The sequence below is a fragment of the Eptesicus fuscus genome, chromosome 12, assembly GCF_027574615.1.
Source record: "Eptesicus fuscus isolate TK198812 chromosome 12, DD_ASM_mEF_20220401, whole genome shotgun sequence".
Taxonomy (NCBI): Eukaryota; Metazoa; Chordata; class Mammalia; order Chiroptera; family Vespertilionidae; genus Eptesicus; species Eptesicus fuscus.
In genome coordinates this window covers 55,719,914-55,733,803 of record NC_072484.1, presented here as the reverse complement: position 1 = coordinate 55,733,803, position 13,890 = coordinate 55,719,914, and the positions used below count along the sequence as shown (strand labels likewise).

Sequence of the window (13,890 nt, the reverse complement as noted above, 5' to 3'; positions counted from 1 at the left end):
GCCTTAGCAGATAATGAGGGGAAGAGATATCATCCTTAGCTGTCTGGTTTTTATTTTTGTTTGTTTTTTTTATGTTACTTTTTGCAGGTGAAAAATGCTCTGTTTAAAGTTAACTTTTGAATTGCATCTTTTTGACATATCTTTTAATGTTAAGTGCTTCTCAAAGTATTTACCTTATTTCTTTTGTAGATTTTATAATGGGCTGCATTAAAAGTAAAGAGAATAAAAGTCCAGCAATTAAATATAGAACAGAAAACACTCCAGAACCTGTGAGTACAAGTGTAAGCCATTATGGAACAGAACACACTCCAGCAACACCATCATCTTCAGCAAAGGGAACATCTGTTAATTTTAGCAGTCTTTCCATGACACCATTTGGAGGATCCTCAGGGGTGACACCTTTTGGAGGAGCATCTTCCTCATTCTCAGTGGTGCCAAGTTCATATCCTGCTGGTTTAACAGGTGAGATTTAAATGGACAATTCTGTTGTAAGTTTGAGAATATGACCTTGGGCAATACGTGCATAAGGTTTGCCTGCTGTAAGAAAAATAATTTACTGGTTGACTTTTTAAATAAGTTTGTTAAAATTAAAGTCTCTTAACATAAAAATTAAAGTGTTATTGTATACATGGATATCTTTATGGGAAATCTGGTAATAAACTGATAGTGATTATGTACTAGGTTACACCATTAAGAATTTCATTAATTCATTTTTCAAGTTATTAGATGCCTACTGTGTGGCTGGCACTGAGGATATAAAGATTTAAAACAATGTAAAATATAGCATAGGGAATATAGTCATAATTATGTATGGTGTCAGATGCATACTAAACTTAACTGGGGTGATCACTTCATGAGATATATAAATGTCTAATCACTATGTTGTACACCTAAAACTATGTCAACTGTAATTGAAAAATAAATTTTAAAAACATACCTCTCCCTCAAGAATGTTGCAATTTCTCAGGATTGTAAAGTGCTGTCCTCTATTAATAATTACGGTCAAACCTCGTTTCTAGAACATCTCCCATCTTGAACAGTGCGATTCTCCACGAAGTTGTTCACAGAAAAAATGTCTCAGTTGTTGACCAAAACTTCAGTTTTCGACCTGATAACCCTTTTATGCTCATACCTCAGCATGACAAAAGCGTCCCTCAGGCAACAAAGGAGAGCATGCTTTTGTTGTTGGAGAAATCAATGATTAACACAATTTTAAAACGTAAAGGCCATCAAGAGTATTTATGTTGCTAAGGTTGTGAAAGTGCTCACAAAAAACAGTCACAGGCAATTGAATAGATAGAAAAACTGTTGTTGATTGATTGAATAAACGAAAAACAGCCAGTGGTAGCATTTTGGAGTCAGTGATATATTAAAAATTCATTTAAGGCTAGTTAGGGATGGTTCAATAAATTTAAGAAGTGTTTATAGATTAAACAGTACATTAGACATTGTATTATATATAAGAAAGGTTAAATAAAATTGAGTCATTTAGGGGTCTGGAACGGATTAATTCAGTTTACATTATTTCTAATGGGAGAAAATGATTTGGTCTTCGAACAAATCACTTGTTGAACATGTATGCAAATTAGTTCAAGAACCAATGTTCCACTGTACTTAAATGTCAATTAAATGGCAAAATGGTGATGATAATACAGTTTTTCTATTAGGTACTAGTGATTTAAAAGAGAAAAATTCTGAGGCTCAGAGTTTAAATGATTTTTTTTAGAGTCAAAGATAATAAGCAGAGAGAGCCCAGATTTAATGTCCTATTCTAGAACTCCATTTATTATTTATATCATAATATCCTTTCAGAGAACAGCAAGAAGTGAGAGCTGACAACCTTTAATGGAGCCAGAAATGCCCTAAAAAAAAAGTAGTCAGAAACTTTAAAAAGAGAGAGTTATTTTATGATCCCATATTAGGATGCTTTTCCCTTGAGTAACAAAACATAGCTGGCTTAAAAGGTAGGATGAACTCCAGGATTCCTTCATGTCAACAACAACTCAAGTTTCTTTGATCTCTCTCCTGCGGTCCTTGGATTATCCACTTTATCTTTAGACTTATGACAAAACAGTTGCCAGCATCAAATTGAGCAAGCAACATGTGTACTTACTAACAACCAATGGGGACAAAAGAGGACTCTCTTCTACAGGCATGGACTATAAATTTGTCCCTTCAGTCTGCTTGCTTCTGAACCAATAATAGTGACCAGAGGGATGCCATACACTAATTCTATTAGACTGTTCCTGTGGGGAGTTATGGACCTCAAAAAGTCAATTATAATCTAATTCCAGCCCTCTAACTCTAAGTACTTCAGTAACAGATGGCCATGATGGTATTTATCAGTCATCAGCAAAAATTTTAATTATCTTCAAGATTATATGTTTGGGAAAGATAGTAATCCAAAATGATTAAAGTAAATGTTGATAACTTTAAGACATAATTTAGTGACCTAAAGCAGTTTATATATGTGAAATAGTTTGTTCATGGATATTAACTTATTAATAAATATGGAGTGTCTGTATGCCAGTTATAGAGAGTTGTAAGAGAAACAAGGTTTCTGCCCTAAAGGGTTGGACAGTAGTTATATAAACAACTATTAAGTGTGATTAACAGTTCTCCAATGCTATGAAAGAACTAACCAGAACATCCGTGAAGGCCTTTTAGATGATCAAGGAATGGCATCTTGAGAAGAAATTATTTGAGCTGAGGTTTTATTATTGAGAATGATCTAAACCTATGCAGAACTGGGAAAAGAGCTTTCTGCAAAGTTTAGGAGGTACACATGGACTTGGCAGTTTTTGAAGAGTAGTAAGGAGGCCTATATGAACAGGGTGGAATTGTAAGATTTGGGATTAAAGCGTCAGGATTACTCAGGACCTTGTAGACTGGTAAGAAGTTTGAGTTTTATTCAAAGCCAGAAAGAAGCTATTGAAGACATTTCAGTTAAGGATTATGATGACTGAATTGCCTTTTAAAAGAAACTCATTCTGGAAGCTGTAGGGAAGCTGATACACAATGAGTTAGGAGGCTGTACTCTCAATAGTCCCAGAAGTCCCAGTGAGAAGGAACAAGGGCTTGGATTAGGGTGGCAGCAGTAGAAATGGAAAAGAAAGTAGATATTTTAGAGGTAGAACCACTTGTCTTGAGTACCTGGTTGGTTAGTAATGCCATTTGCTTAGGTAGGGAAGACTCAGGTAACAGGTTAGAGGAGAAAAATCAACACCTTTGTTTTTGTAACTAATAAGTTTTAAATGCTTGTTAGACATTAGGTAGACACGTAAAAAGGGTAGTATTATATGATTGGAAGCTAGATAAATTAAATAAACTGTTTATTCTTTGTTTTGTTTGCAGATAATAGTTTGGCTGTTGAAGTGTGCTAATCTCTTAAGCATCTGCACACAATGCTATATAAGACATAGTTATTTTTGAAATTTATAAGTCATATCAGCCATACAATTTAATTGCTAAGAAAAACATGTCATTTTTATATTTGAATGTTAAACATAATAAATTATCTTACTAAAACTTTAGTTATTACTGTTAATGATTAGTTTTAAGGATCAAAATGTTCACTCATTGTTTATAAGAAATTTAGATAATCAATGCCTGTAGTTTGATGCTTTTTCTGCCAAAGAAGTGATTTGAACTTTGTCTTTCAAGCCAGAGAATCAAAATTAAATTTGTGTCTCTGGGTCTGAATTTTAAAATTTGTAGAGTATAGTACTTCCATAGAAGGCCTTAAGAGAGTATCTTATTACTTTGAAAATGCCAGCTTCCCAATTTTCAACTTTAAAAAATAGATTCTGGAGACCAGGAAAAAAAAACTATGCTTAAGCCTTTTTGCTGGCAATGATTTTTAATTTCTCTTCTCTTAACTTATCTATATAATTTACCTTGGTCTTCTTTTCCTCCAATAGGTGGTGTTACTATATTTGTGGCCTTATATGATTATGAAGCTAGAACTACAGAAGACCTTTCATTTAAGAAGGGTGAAAGATTTCAAATAATTAACAATACGTAAGTGTTACGAATGAGAAATACTGACAGTCACCTAGTCTTTACATTGAAACCACTAAGCTAGTTAATGATTCCGAGATGGGAGTGGTGGGGTATGGATCTCTGCCCATTCGGTTGGACAATGCATTTGTTTTCTTTAGACACGTGGCAGAATACTACTGATGTAGCCAGAAGTTATTACTTCTACAAATTGTGCTGCTGTGGTTCTGCCATAAACAGTAGAGATTTAAGAATGAAGAGTGAGGGAATATATATAAGTACATTACTTTAAAAAAACTTTATAAAGAGAATTCTATATTCCTACTAGTATTTATCTATAAGTACTAGATGATTTAAATATATTATCTGTTTCTCCTTACAAAAAGGAAAAAGGCCAGGTAAGGAACCCCTGCAATCCCAAACTGACCAAATTAAGTGGCTTTTTCCTTACGTGACTCTTAGACTTTTTGTCATTTAGTGGCCCACCATAGAAAATCCAATGCTAGTTATGGAAAATAGATTCCATAATTTCATTAGCAAGCATAGCAGCCACTTTGTAACTTCTTAAAATATTTATTTATGCTCTTTTTGCTTCCAGTCATGTTTTCTTCCATCCTTATTCTCATTTGCTACCAGTTATTATTCCAGAACATAAAATATGTTCATGTCTCTCTGCTTTAAAATATTTTAATAGTTACCAGTTGCCACCAGGATAAAAGAAAAATAACAATAATATTAGGAATTATTCATTGAGCTTCTTCCCCTTTCTCACTGCACTGCCTAGCCATGTTGAATTACTTGCAATTATCTGAATATACTGTGGTTTCTCACCTTCTCCAGGCCTTCACATATATGATTTTTCCCCCTGGAATGTGATTTCTCCATTCCCTGCCCCCCTTCTTTATCTGGCCAACCCAACTCATCCTTCAAAATGTTTATTCCTATGTCCTTTCTCAAGGAAGCCTGTCCTGACATTCTTCTCTCCTGCCTGGCCCAGTACCTACCTCCTGCTGCATCAAGAGTCTTTCTTAAATGTTTACAGAGCATCCTATTGCAAACCTAAATCATAGCTGCCATTGCAATTTGGAATTATAACTTATCACTTGCTTATCATTCTTTTAGGCCAGTGGTTGTCAACCTGTGGCAAAATCATCCAGGGCACACTTGGCAATGTCTGGAGACATTTTTGGTTGTTACAGTCAGTTTGTTACTGCTGTCATCTAGTGAGGAGAGTCCAGGGATATTGCTCAGCATCCTAGGATCCTACAATGCATAGGACATGCCCCCACAACAAAGAGTGATCTAGCCTAAAAAGTCAGTAGTGCTGAGGTTGAGAAATTCTACTCTAGACTGAGTTTCTTGAGTGTAAGGACTATCTTTTTACTCCTGTTTTCAGCATACCCTTTCATAAAGTCTGTCACTTAAGAAGGTATTCAATAAATATTTGAATGAATCAGTGAATGGTTAGCAGGAAACTACAAACCAAGTATATGAATTTATAAGTATTTGAATTACCAAAGGATTTTCCACTTCGTTTTCTAAAAAGTAAATGTACCTCAAGTATTTACAAAATTTCAGTTTAAATAAAATACTTTCAGTATTTCTCTCCGTTAAAGCAAAACATGCATTTAATTTTTAGTAGTGGAACCCATTTTTGTATCTTGCTCACTAGAGACTGATAATATTTGCTTCTTCCACATTAATTTTGGAAAAGTCAAGGCTTATGTTTTCCAAATTACGTATAGTTCTTGTGTTGTGAATTGCTTATAGTCTTACTTGCATATTTATGGATAATATTTTTGTATATATTCTAAGAATTAATTTTTTTGTTGTTATTGCCAAGATTTTGGCTACAGGAGTTGTAGAGTGTCCTGATTCCCCCCCCCCCCCCAAAATGACTAAAAAAGAAGATCATAATTTTATGCACTGTTAAAAAGAAATAAAAAAGAATGAGCTGCTGATACATGCCATAACATAGGTGAACCTTGTAAAGATTATGCTACGTGAAAGAAGCCAGTCAAAAAGATCATATGTTGTATGATTGCATATATATGAAATGCCCACAATAGGTATATCCATAAAAACAGAAAGTGGATTAGTGGTTGGCATTGGTGGGGGTGGGACAGAAGAGGGATGGGAGGATGACTCTTAATGGATATGGGGTTTCTTTTTGGGGTAATGGAAATATTCTAAGATTGATTGTGGTATGGTTGTACAACTCTGAGTATATTAAAACCCACTAAATTGCACATCTCAAATGGGGGAATTTTATAGAACATTTAAATCAAAAATGAATAATTTGAAAGATTTACCTTCCAAATTGTCTTATCAGTATAGTTTATTGTTTTAGGTTGAAAGACTAATGTAAAAAGGTGACCTTTCAACTAAAAGTGTAATTTTTTTTGTTTTGGTTTGAAGCAGAAATGTAATTGTGCTTTTGCTCAGCTTTATTCCCTTAATTCATATAACCTATTTTTAAATATTATCCTTTGAGTTGATTCTTGATCACACGAATGCATAATTTAAAAAATGTACCTTCAGCTACAAGACAACACTGTAGTACATCTATCTTAAGCGGTAGTCTACCTTGTGGTAACTGTTGTTTTATGTGTTGCAGGGAAGGAGACTGGTGGGAAGCAAGATCAATTGCTACAGGAAAGAATGGCTATATCCCTAGCAATTATGTAGCCCCTGCAGATTCCATTCAGGCAGAAGAGTATGGCACTACTTCATATTTTATTAATTGTTTTGATTTTTAAAATGTTTTAATGCACATTCTTCTTAGCCACAACTTTACACACACACAATTACATATCAGTCTTAATACAGCTAATGTAACATATTAATAGGAAATGTTACTTAAAAATTAATAATTAATGCCATAGTACTTGCTTCGAGTAGGATTATAAATGAATCTGCATTAATACTGTATTGTTATGCCTTTATCTTTTCACTTAAAAATTATATTAACCTTTTTTGTATTCTGAGCATTCTCTCCAAAAATTTACCTCAGTTTGTAGTATTATATCAGTGTTAATTTATTGACTTAGGTGCTTGCTCCTATGTAGGAGAGAATCCTTGTCTTTTAGAAAGTATACCCTGAAGGATTTAGGGTAATGATTCAGCATGTTTGCCACTTACTCTCAATAAGTTCAGGGGGCGAGGGGGATGCACACACAGGGAAAGAGAAATGTACAAGGCATAATGTTAAATTTTGGAAGCCTGCTAGAGGATATCTGGGAGTTCTGTCTACTACTTTTAAAAAGTTCACCTTCAATGACATCACTTTTAGGTCAAACCAAGTTTATCTTGCATCCATAAATGCTACTTCATTTTTATATCACAACACTTAACAACACAGTAGGTATTGCACATAGTAGGTATTCTGCCAGTGTTTGTTTGCTTTTATTAATGATATGTAATTTGTCTCCATAACTGTCCTGCTTTGGCAGTTGTTACATTGTTTTGTTCTTTTGTCTTTTTCTCCACTATTCTGAAATCATTCATGGCAGAGACTGTAATGTCTACACTAATTTAGAGTTCCTAATTTCGATATGGTTTACTTGCATGTTACTGAATACAGATGATCACATTATTGCCAGAGAACTACTTTTATTCTTCCTACTATGGTCTTAGTATTTCCATCTGTCACTGAATGAAAGGCTCTGTCTGCCATTATGGTCTTTCCTTCTTCATTTACTGTTTCTGTGACTCATGTGGAGTTTAAGAGACTAAACTCCACATGAGTCACAGAAATAGTCAATACATGTAAATAGTCAATACATGGAAATACTATGACAGTATATTCTGACAGTAATATTTGTAATAGTCCTAGCTAATAATAATTTTTTTATTGTATTTTACTATATTTTCAAGCTGTGTTCTGTAACTGTTTTTTGTCATCCACCCTATCTTATTCCATTCTTATTAATATTTATGTATAATTTTTCTTACCCTTAACACCTTTCTAACTCAGAACACTATTTTTTTCCAGATGGTATTTTGGCAAAATGGGGAGGAAAGATGCTGAAAGATTACTTCTGAATCCTGGGAATCAACGAGGTATTTTCTTAGTAAGAGAAAGTGAAACTACTAAAGGTATGAATATTGTTATGTTGATATAAGTATAAAAATCTTGTTAGGCTGTATTTTGAGAAAGATATAGCAAAAGGTTTCATTTCTTCCTGCTCCACCAGGTGCTTATTCCCTTTCTATTCGTGACTGGGATGATGTAAGGGGTGACAATGTGAAACACTACAAAATTAGGAAACTTGACAATGGTGGATACTATATAACAACTAGAGCACAATTTGAAACTCTGCAAAAATTGGTTAAACACTACACAGGTATGTAATATTTCAAAGGTGAAAATTATTTCTTCATGTTGTATTTTATGAGGACAGAATCCATATCTTCATGTTCTTAAGGTTTAGCATGTTCCTTTACACATAATATGTGTTCACTGGATGTCTTTTGTTTTCTAATTTTAAAAGGAGGAACAGATAATACTTATTACCTGAATTGGGTTCTTGGATGATGTGCTAAAATCAGATTATCATCATTTGAGTCTTTATATTGTACTGGTATAGTGTTTACATTGGAGTTCCATTTCATGACAGCTAAAAATGAAGATAGATTTTGACAATAAATAAAAAGGCAAAAACAAATATTTTATTTAGGGACACTTATTAAGAAGGTAAAGCAGCCCTGGCCACTGTGGCTCAGTTGGTTGAGTGTTGTCTCATGCACAGAGAGGTCGCTGGTTTGATTCCTGGTCAGAGCACATGCCTGGGTTATGGGCTCGGTCCCCAGTAGGGGGCATGCGGGAGGCAGTTGATGGATCCATCTTCTTATTCCTCTCTCTAAAACCAATAAGATCATTTTTTTTTTTTTAAGAAGGTAAGCTAAAATCGTAAAATAAAAAGTGGTATCAGATATCCTTTTAGTTTACCTTCTTCTGCATGTGATGGACTACATAAGACTTCCTGAAAGTATAAACACAGTGAGATTTTTTTATTAAATAAAATAAATCTAGTGAAGATGCATTTTTCTTTTCCTGAAAAATTAACCTATATCATTCTTCAGTTTTTCAAGGACCTTTGAAAGGTATTTAATATTAGTCTATTGCAAAAATTTTCATTGTCAATTTGATACTTGAATGCATCTGAAAGTCTTTAAATGATTAATGCTAGGGGAGGGGAAGTTTCTATGGCAATTTTTTCTTCAGTAACAGTTAGCTGCAAACTGAGTTTATCAAGTCATCCTTCAATGTTGACATTGGTCAAACATGTTGCCAAACAGTGGCATCAGTTGTAATTGCAATTGTTAGCATGTCGGTTTGCATGGTTACTTGTTGAGAATGGGAAGGAGCATGTCTTATTTACAATAAGAAAGATTGCATAAGCAGGATTCACAAGTCAAGCCATTATGAATTTGGGACTCCCTGTTTTTGTATCTCCCTTATATAAAAATTAGTTTCCTAAAAGAAGTTTTCCCATGATTTTTGGTGTGCTTTTTATATTAGTGGTTTTTAGAAATAACAGTTAATGGTAGCATTCTTTTTGGAAAGAAATAAAGCAGAGTAGTCAAAAGTAGAACTTTGGAGGCAGCCAGACCCTGGGTTTGAATCCGATCTCCATCATTTACTTATTGGGTGACCTTGAGAGTGTTGATGAATTTTCCAAGACTCATTTATATGAGATATCTGTAAGTTGCTGAATTAGCACAATAGCTGGGACATAAGTATTCAATACATAACTTTTAAAATGTAATTAATAAAATGTTTCATTTCTTGTGTGTTTTGCTTTTTACATACAATTCCTTTTTGTGTTTTTATTTAAAAACCTGATAGGACATTATATTTTTTGTTTTCTATAAATTCAACTTTTTAAAACGATACATTACATGTAACTTATTTTTTGTAAGTAATCCATTTTACAGTATAGTTTATTCATTTATCTAGAACATGCTGATGGCTTATGCCATAAGTTAACAACTGTATGTCCAACTGTGAAACCCCAGACTCAAGGTCTAGCAAAAGATGCTTGGGAAATCCCTCGAGAATCTTTGCGACTAGAAGTTAAACTAGGACAAGGATGTTTTGGTGAAGTATGGATGGGTAAGAAGCCTGAACTTTTGTGTGTTTTTTTTGTAATTGTTTTGCCATAGATAAAAATGCCACAATTTATGGTAAGATATTTTGAAATATTTTAAGTCACTGTTGCTCATTGAAGTTTGCTAAGAATTTCTTTAAAATATAGATCAAAATAGTAAAAGTGTTGTTTCTCTAGGAACATGGAATGGAACCACAAAAGTAGCAATCAAAACACTAAAACCAGGTACAATGATGCCAGAAGCTTTTCTTCAAGAGGCTCAGATAATGAAAAAATTAAGACATGATAAACTTGTTCCACTATATGCTGTTGTTTCTGAAGAGCCAATTTATATCGTCACTGAATTTATGTCAAAAGGTATGTGTATATAAGTCTCTTATTATCCATGTTAATACATTTTTTAGAAACAAGTCTTCAGTTTTTTTATGCATACAAATTTTTATTGTATAGTGTTTTCTAATTTGAGATTTTTATGTAGACATTTGAAAAGAAAAAAAAATCTGACATTTTGTTATTCCAAAGGATAGTACAAAGTTTAAAAGGAAAATAAGTAGGCTGAATTTATTTTGAAAGTAAAATAGTCCTTAATTTCATGTGACCAAAGGAAATGGAATAGCTAGGAAAATGAAAAAGAAAGTATTAGTAAAAAATCAGAAAGATATTTATATCTTTGATACTAAATCAAAGAAATTAATTTTATTTCATTTTAATATAAGCATAACCTTCATACTCAGGCATCTAGAAACATTCTTTTTTCAGTACTGTCAGCTGAAATGTCTCCATTTTCCCAAACCCCAAGATGGGATCTTTAGTTCCAGGGTTGGTTAGGGCCAGGATTAAAAACAAGGGAAAGTTGTTGCTCTTCCCTCCTTTTCCCTTTGCCTAATGTGCTTTAGAAGAAAAGCCAGTCATAAAATATGTTGATAGGCTCCCTTTTCACCTTCTTGAATTTTATCTACATTTTTTAACTCTTTAATGAGTCACTCATTCATAATATTAACACTGATTATTATGTCATCCCTCTCCATCTTGACCAACAATGTAGTTCCATCTAGTGGTGACAGGGTCAACTACAAGCTACACATTTGCTATAGGAAATGTTTCCCCCTAAAAGGGATAGAAGAAACAAAAGTTTAAAATAACTGACATCGCCTACTAATTGATAGCCAAAACATACCTAAAGCCCCAAAGCACATGGCACTTTTTGGAAGGAAGCTCTCCTGCAAACCACTGCCAAATACCCCATTTTAGAGTGCATTAGATGAACTAGAAAGGAAAGAAAAGACAACAAAGAGGAGGGTTTAAATCAAGATATTGATAGTTTAAGAATATTGTTAAAGCTAATGGTCCATTAGCTTTGTATATTGATTTCAAGAATTATTTTATTGGGGGAAGCATGGTAGAAGTCTTGTTGTCAGGTTGCTGGGTTAGGATTATTTCTAGATGGGAGATTTAAAATGTAAGGTCACAAATATCCCTTCTATTTTTTTAAAATTCTGTAATTCACCATCTTGCAGTTGGCCCTCTATAATCCATCCAAACACATTGCCTCAAGTGCTTTCACATAAATCCACTTTTCTAACCAGAAGGGTCTTGTTGCTTCCTGTCCATGAGTTTGTTCATGTTATTTTGTTCACCTGGAATTTGGTTTCCTTATCTCTTGACCAGTCCATCAACTGTACTTCCTTCAGACTGTACTTAAGTTGGGTTTAGGAGCCTTCCACTAATAGTCCAGTGTGCCATGATCATTATACCCTCTGCAATCTTTTCAATCAAACTACTCTAGAAATTATTAACATCCAGAATGTATTGAATGCTCCTAATATATAAGGCACTCTGCTATTTATTATATGGTAGATTAAATTTGGAGAGAAAAAACCTAGACTTCTGAAGAGTTAATTTTCAGCATAAAAGTAACAGTTTACTATAAACAAGTGAAGCTACAGGCCAATGCATAATAAATTTCAGTAAGTATAATAGAAATTGAGGAAGAGATTATACAGGCTGGAATAAATTGAGAAAAATTAGTAGAAAAGACAAGTCCTGACTTGCCCTTTATGGTTATGAAGGATATGGATGTGTAAAGGGCAGAGCTAAGAGGATTGAGGAAATGAGAAATAGCTAGTGAAAAGTACAGAAGTAGTAGAAGAAACTAGTTGGAAATAAGCCTAGAGAGGGGTATATTAGACAAGCTTAAGAATTGCTTTCAATTGATTTCACTATTATTTATTGAGTACTTACTGTCAGAGTTGTGAATGAGCTTTCGGGTCCATGAACTTTTTCTGAAGTTATTATGTGTCAATTTTTGCATAACTTAGTATGTTTTCTGGAAAGAGTTCATAGTTTTCATCAGATTCTCAAAATAACTTATGGGGCAGAAAAAGTTATGGACCACTAATAAGATCCAAAATATTCTATGATAAATGGATATAAGAAACATTTTAAGGGGATTGGGTATTTTTGTGATTGGTTAAAGATCAGAGAACAAGAATTGTCACAATGATACAAATTCCAATCCCAGATTTCTGTGCTCTGCAGCTTTTGCACAAAATATTTTAGCACTTATCTATTGTTACACTGAATGATGTCCTACTTAGTGTATTGATCAAAGAACTATCTTCTGCCTTCTTTCTATATACTTGGTTCTGACTCTTTCCTTTTGCAGCCTCATTCTCATCTTTGGGCTCTGTGTTCTTGCATAGGAAGGACTGTTTTCAGTTCCCTGAACCTACTGTACTATTTTATGCATTACAGACTTTGTACCTGTTATTCCCTCTTGGAATTCCCTGTTTGCCCCCATTTTTCCTTTAAGATGCATCTTCTCTGTGAAGCCTTTTCTAACTTGTCTGTAGAATTAACTATATCTACTGTGCCTCTACTGTAGTAAACAATAACTTGTATAACTCCTACTCTACTATATTTATTTGTTTGCATATATTTTATAGATCTATATACTATACTTTCATACTAGATCAATATGTTTTCAAGGGCAGAGACCATGACTTACTTATCTTTATATCCTCTATACCAGTGATGGGCAACCTTTTGAGCTTGGTGTATCAAACTTCGCCAAAAAACTGAGCATAACTCGGGTAGTGTGTCACTTTGAGGAAAAAAACATTATTTCGCAAATGTTTCATCCTCTGGAGCAGCAAATGTTTCATCCTCGGCATGCGGCCGCCTTAGCGGCCATGTGTCATCAGAAATGGCTACGCGTGTCATAGGTTCGCCATCACTGTCTATACCCTTTTATAGTGCCTCACATGTAGTAGGCCCTTGGTAAATAATTTGAATGGGCAGATAAATGGGCAAACACAGTAACATGTTCCCCTTAGTAAGTAGATCAGAAGAAATATAGATATTTTTTTTACTTTGATACTTTATACATGAGACTAAGCCATGATTTTCCTTCTTTTATAATCATGTCACATAGAAAGGGCTTTCTTTGTCTTGTTTTATTTTACTTTTCCTTTGGAATACTTTTAAACTTATAGAAAAGTTGCAGAAATAATACAAAGAATTCCTGTATATATTTCAGCCAGATTTGTCAATTGTTAACTAGATATATCATCAATATATAAAATAAAGGGTTTTCCTCAACTATTTGAAGAGTACATAGCAGACATTATGTTTCCTTTACTTCTAAATATGTCAGTGTTTTTCTCCTTCAGACAAGAACATTGTCTTATATAACTACAGTATAATGATAAAGTTCAGGAACTATAACATGGATACAATTCTATTATCTAATACTAGTCTATTTTAAGATTTCACCAGT

At 33.7% G+C, this 13,890-nt stretch overlaps 1 protein-coding gene across 2 annotated transcripts in view; it reads left to right on the top strand.

Annotated features, from left to right (window-relative positions):
- Positions 1–13,890, top strand: part of YES1 (YES proto-oncogene 1, Src family tyrosine kinase) — a 48,127-nt gene that overhangs the window by 24,239 nt on the left and 9,998 nt on the right. For both annotated transcript variants that reach the window (XM_054724556.1, XM_054724555.1), the window contains exons 2-8: positions 190–462; positions 3,921–4,020; positions 6,617–6,715; positions 7,994–8,097; positions 8,196–8,345; positions 9,962–10,117; positions 10,290–10,469. In XM_054724556.1, the coding sequence (XP_054580531.1) occupies positions 198–462; positions 3,921–4,020; positions 6,617–6,715; positions 7,994–8,097; positions 8,196–8,345; positions 9,962–10,117; positions 10,290–10,469 (1,054 nt within the window). In that variant the 5' untranslated portion in view covers positions 190–197. The remainder of the gene's footprint in view (positions 1–189; positions 463–3,920; positions 4,021–6,616; positions 6,716–7,993; positions 8,098–8,195; positions 8,346–9,961; positions 10,118–10,289; positions 10,470–13,890) is intronic.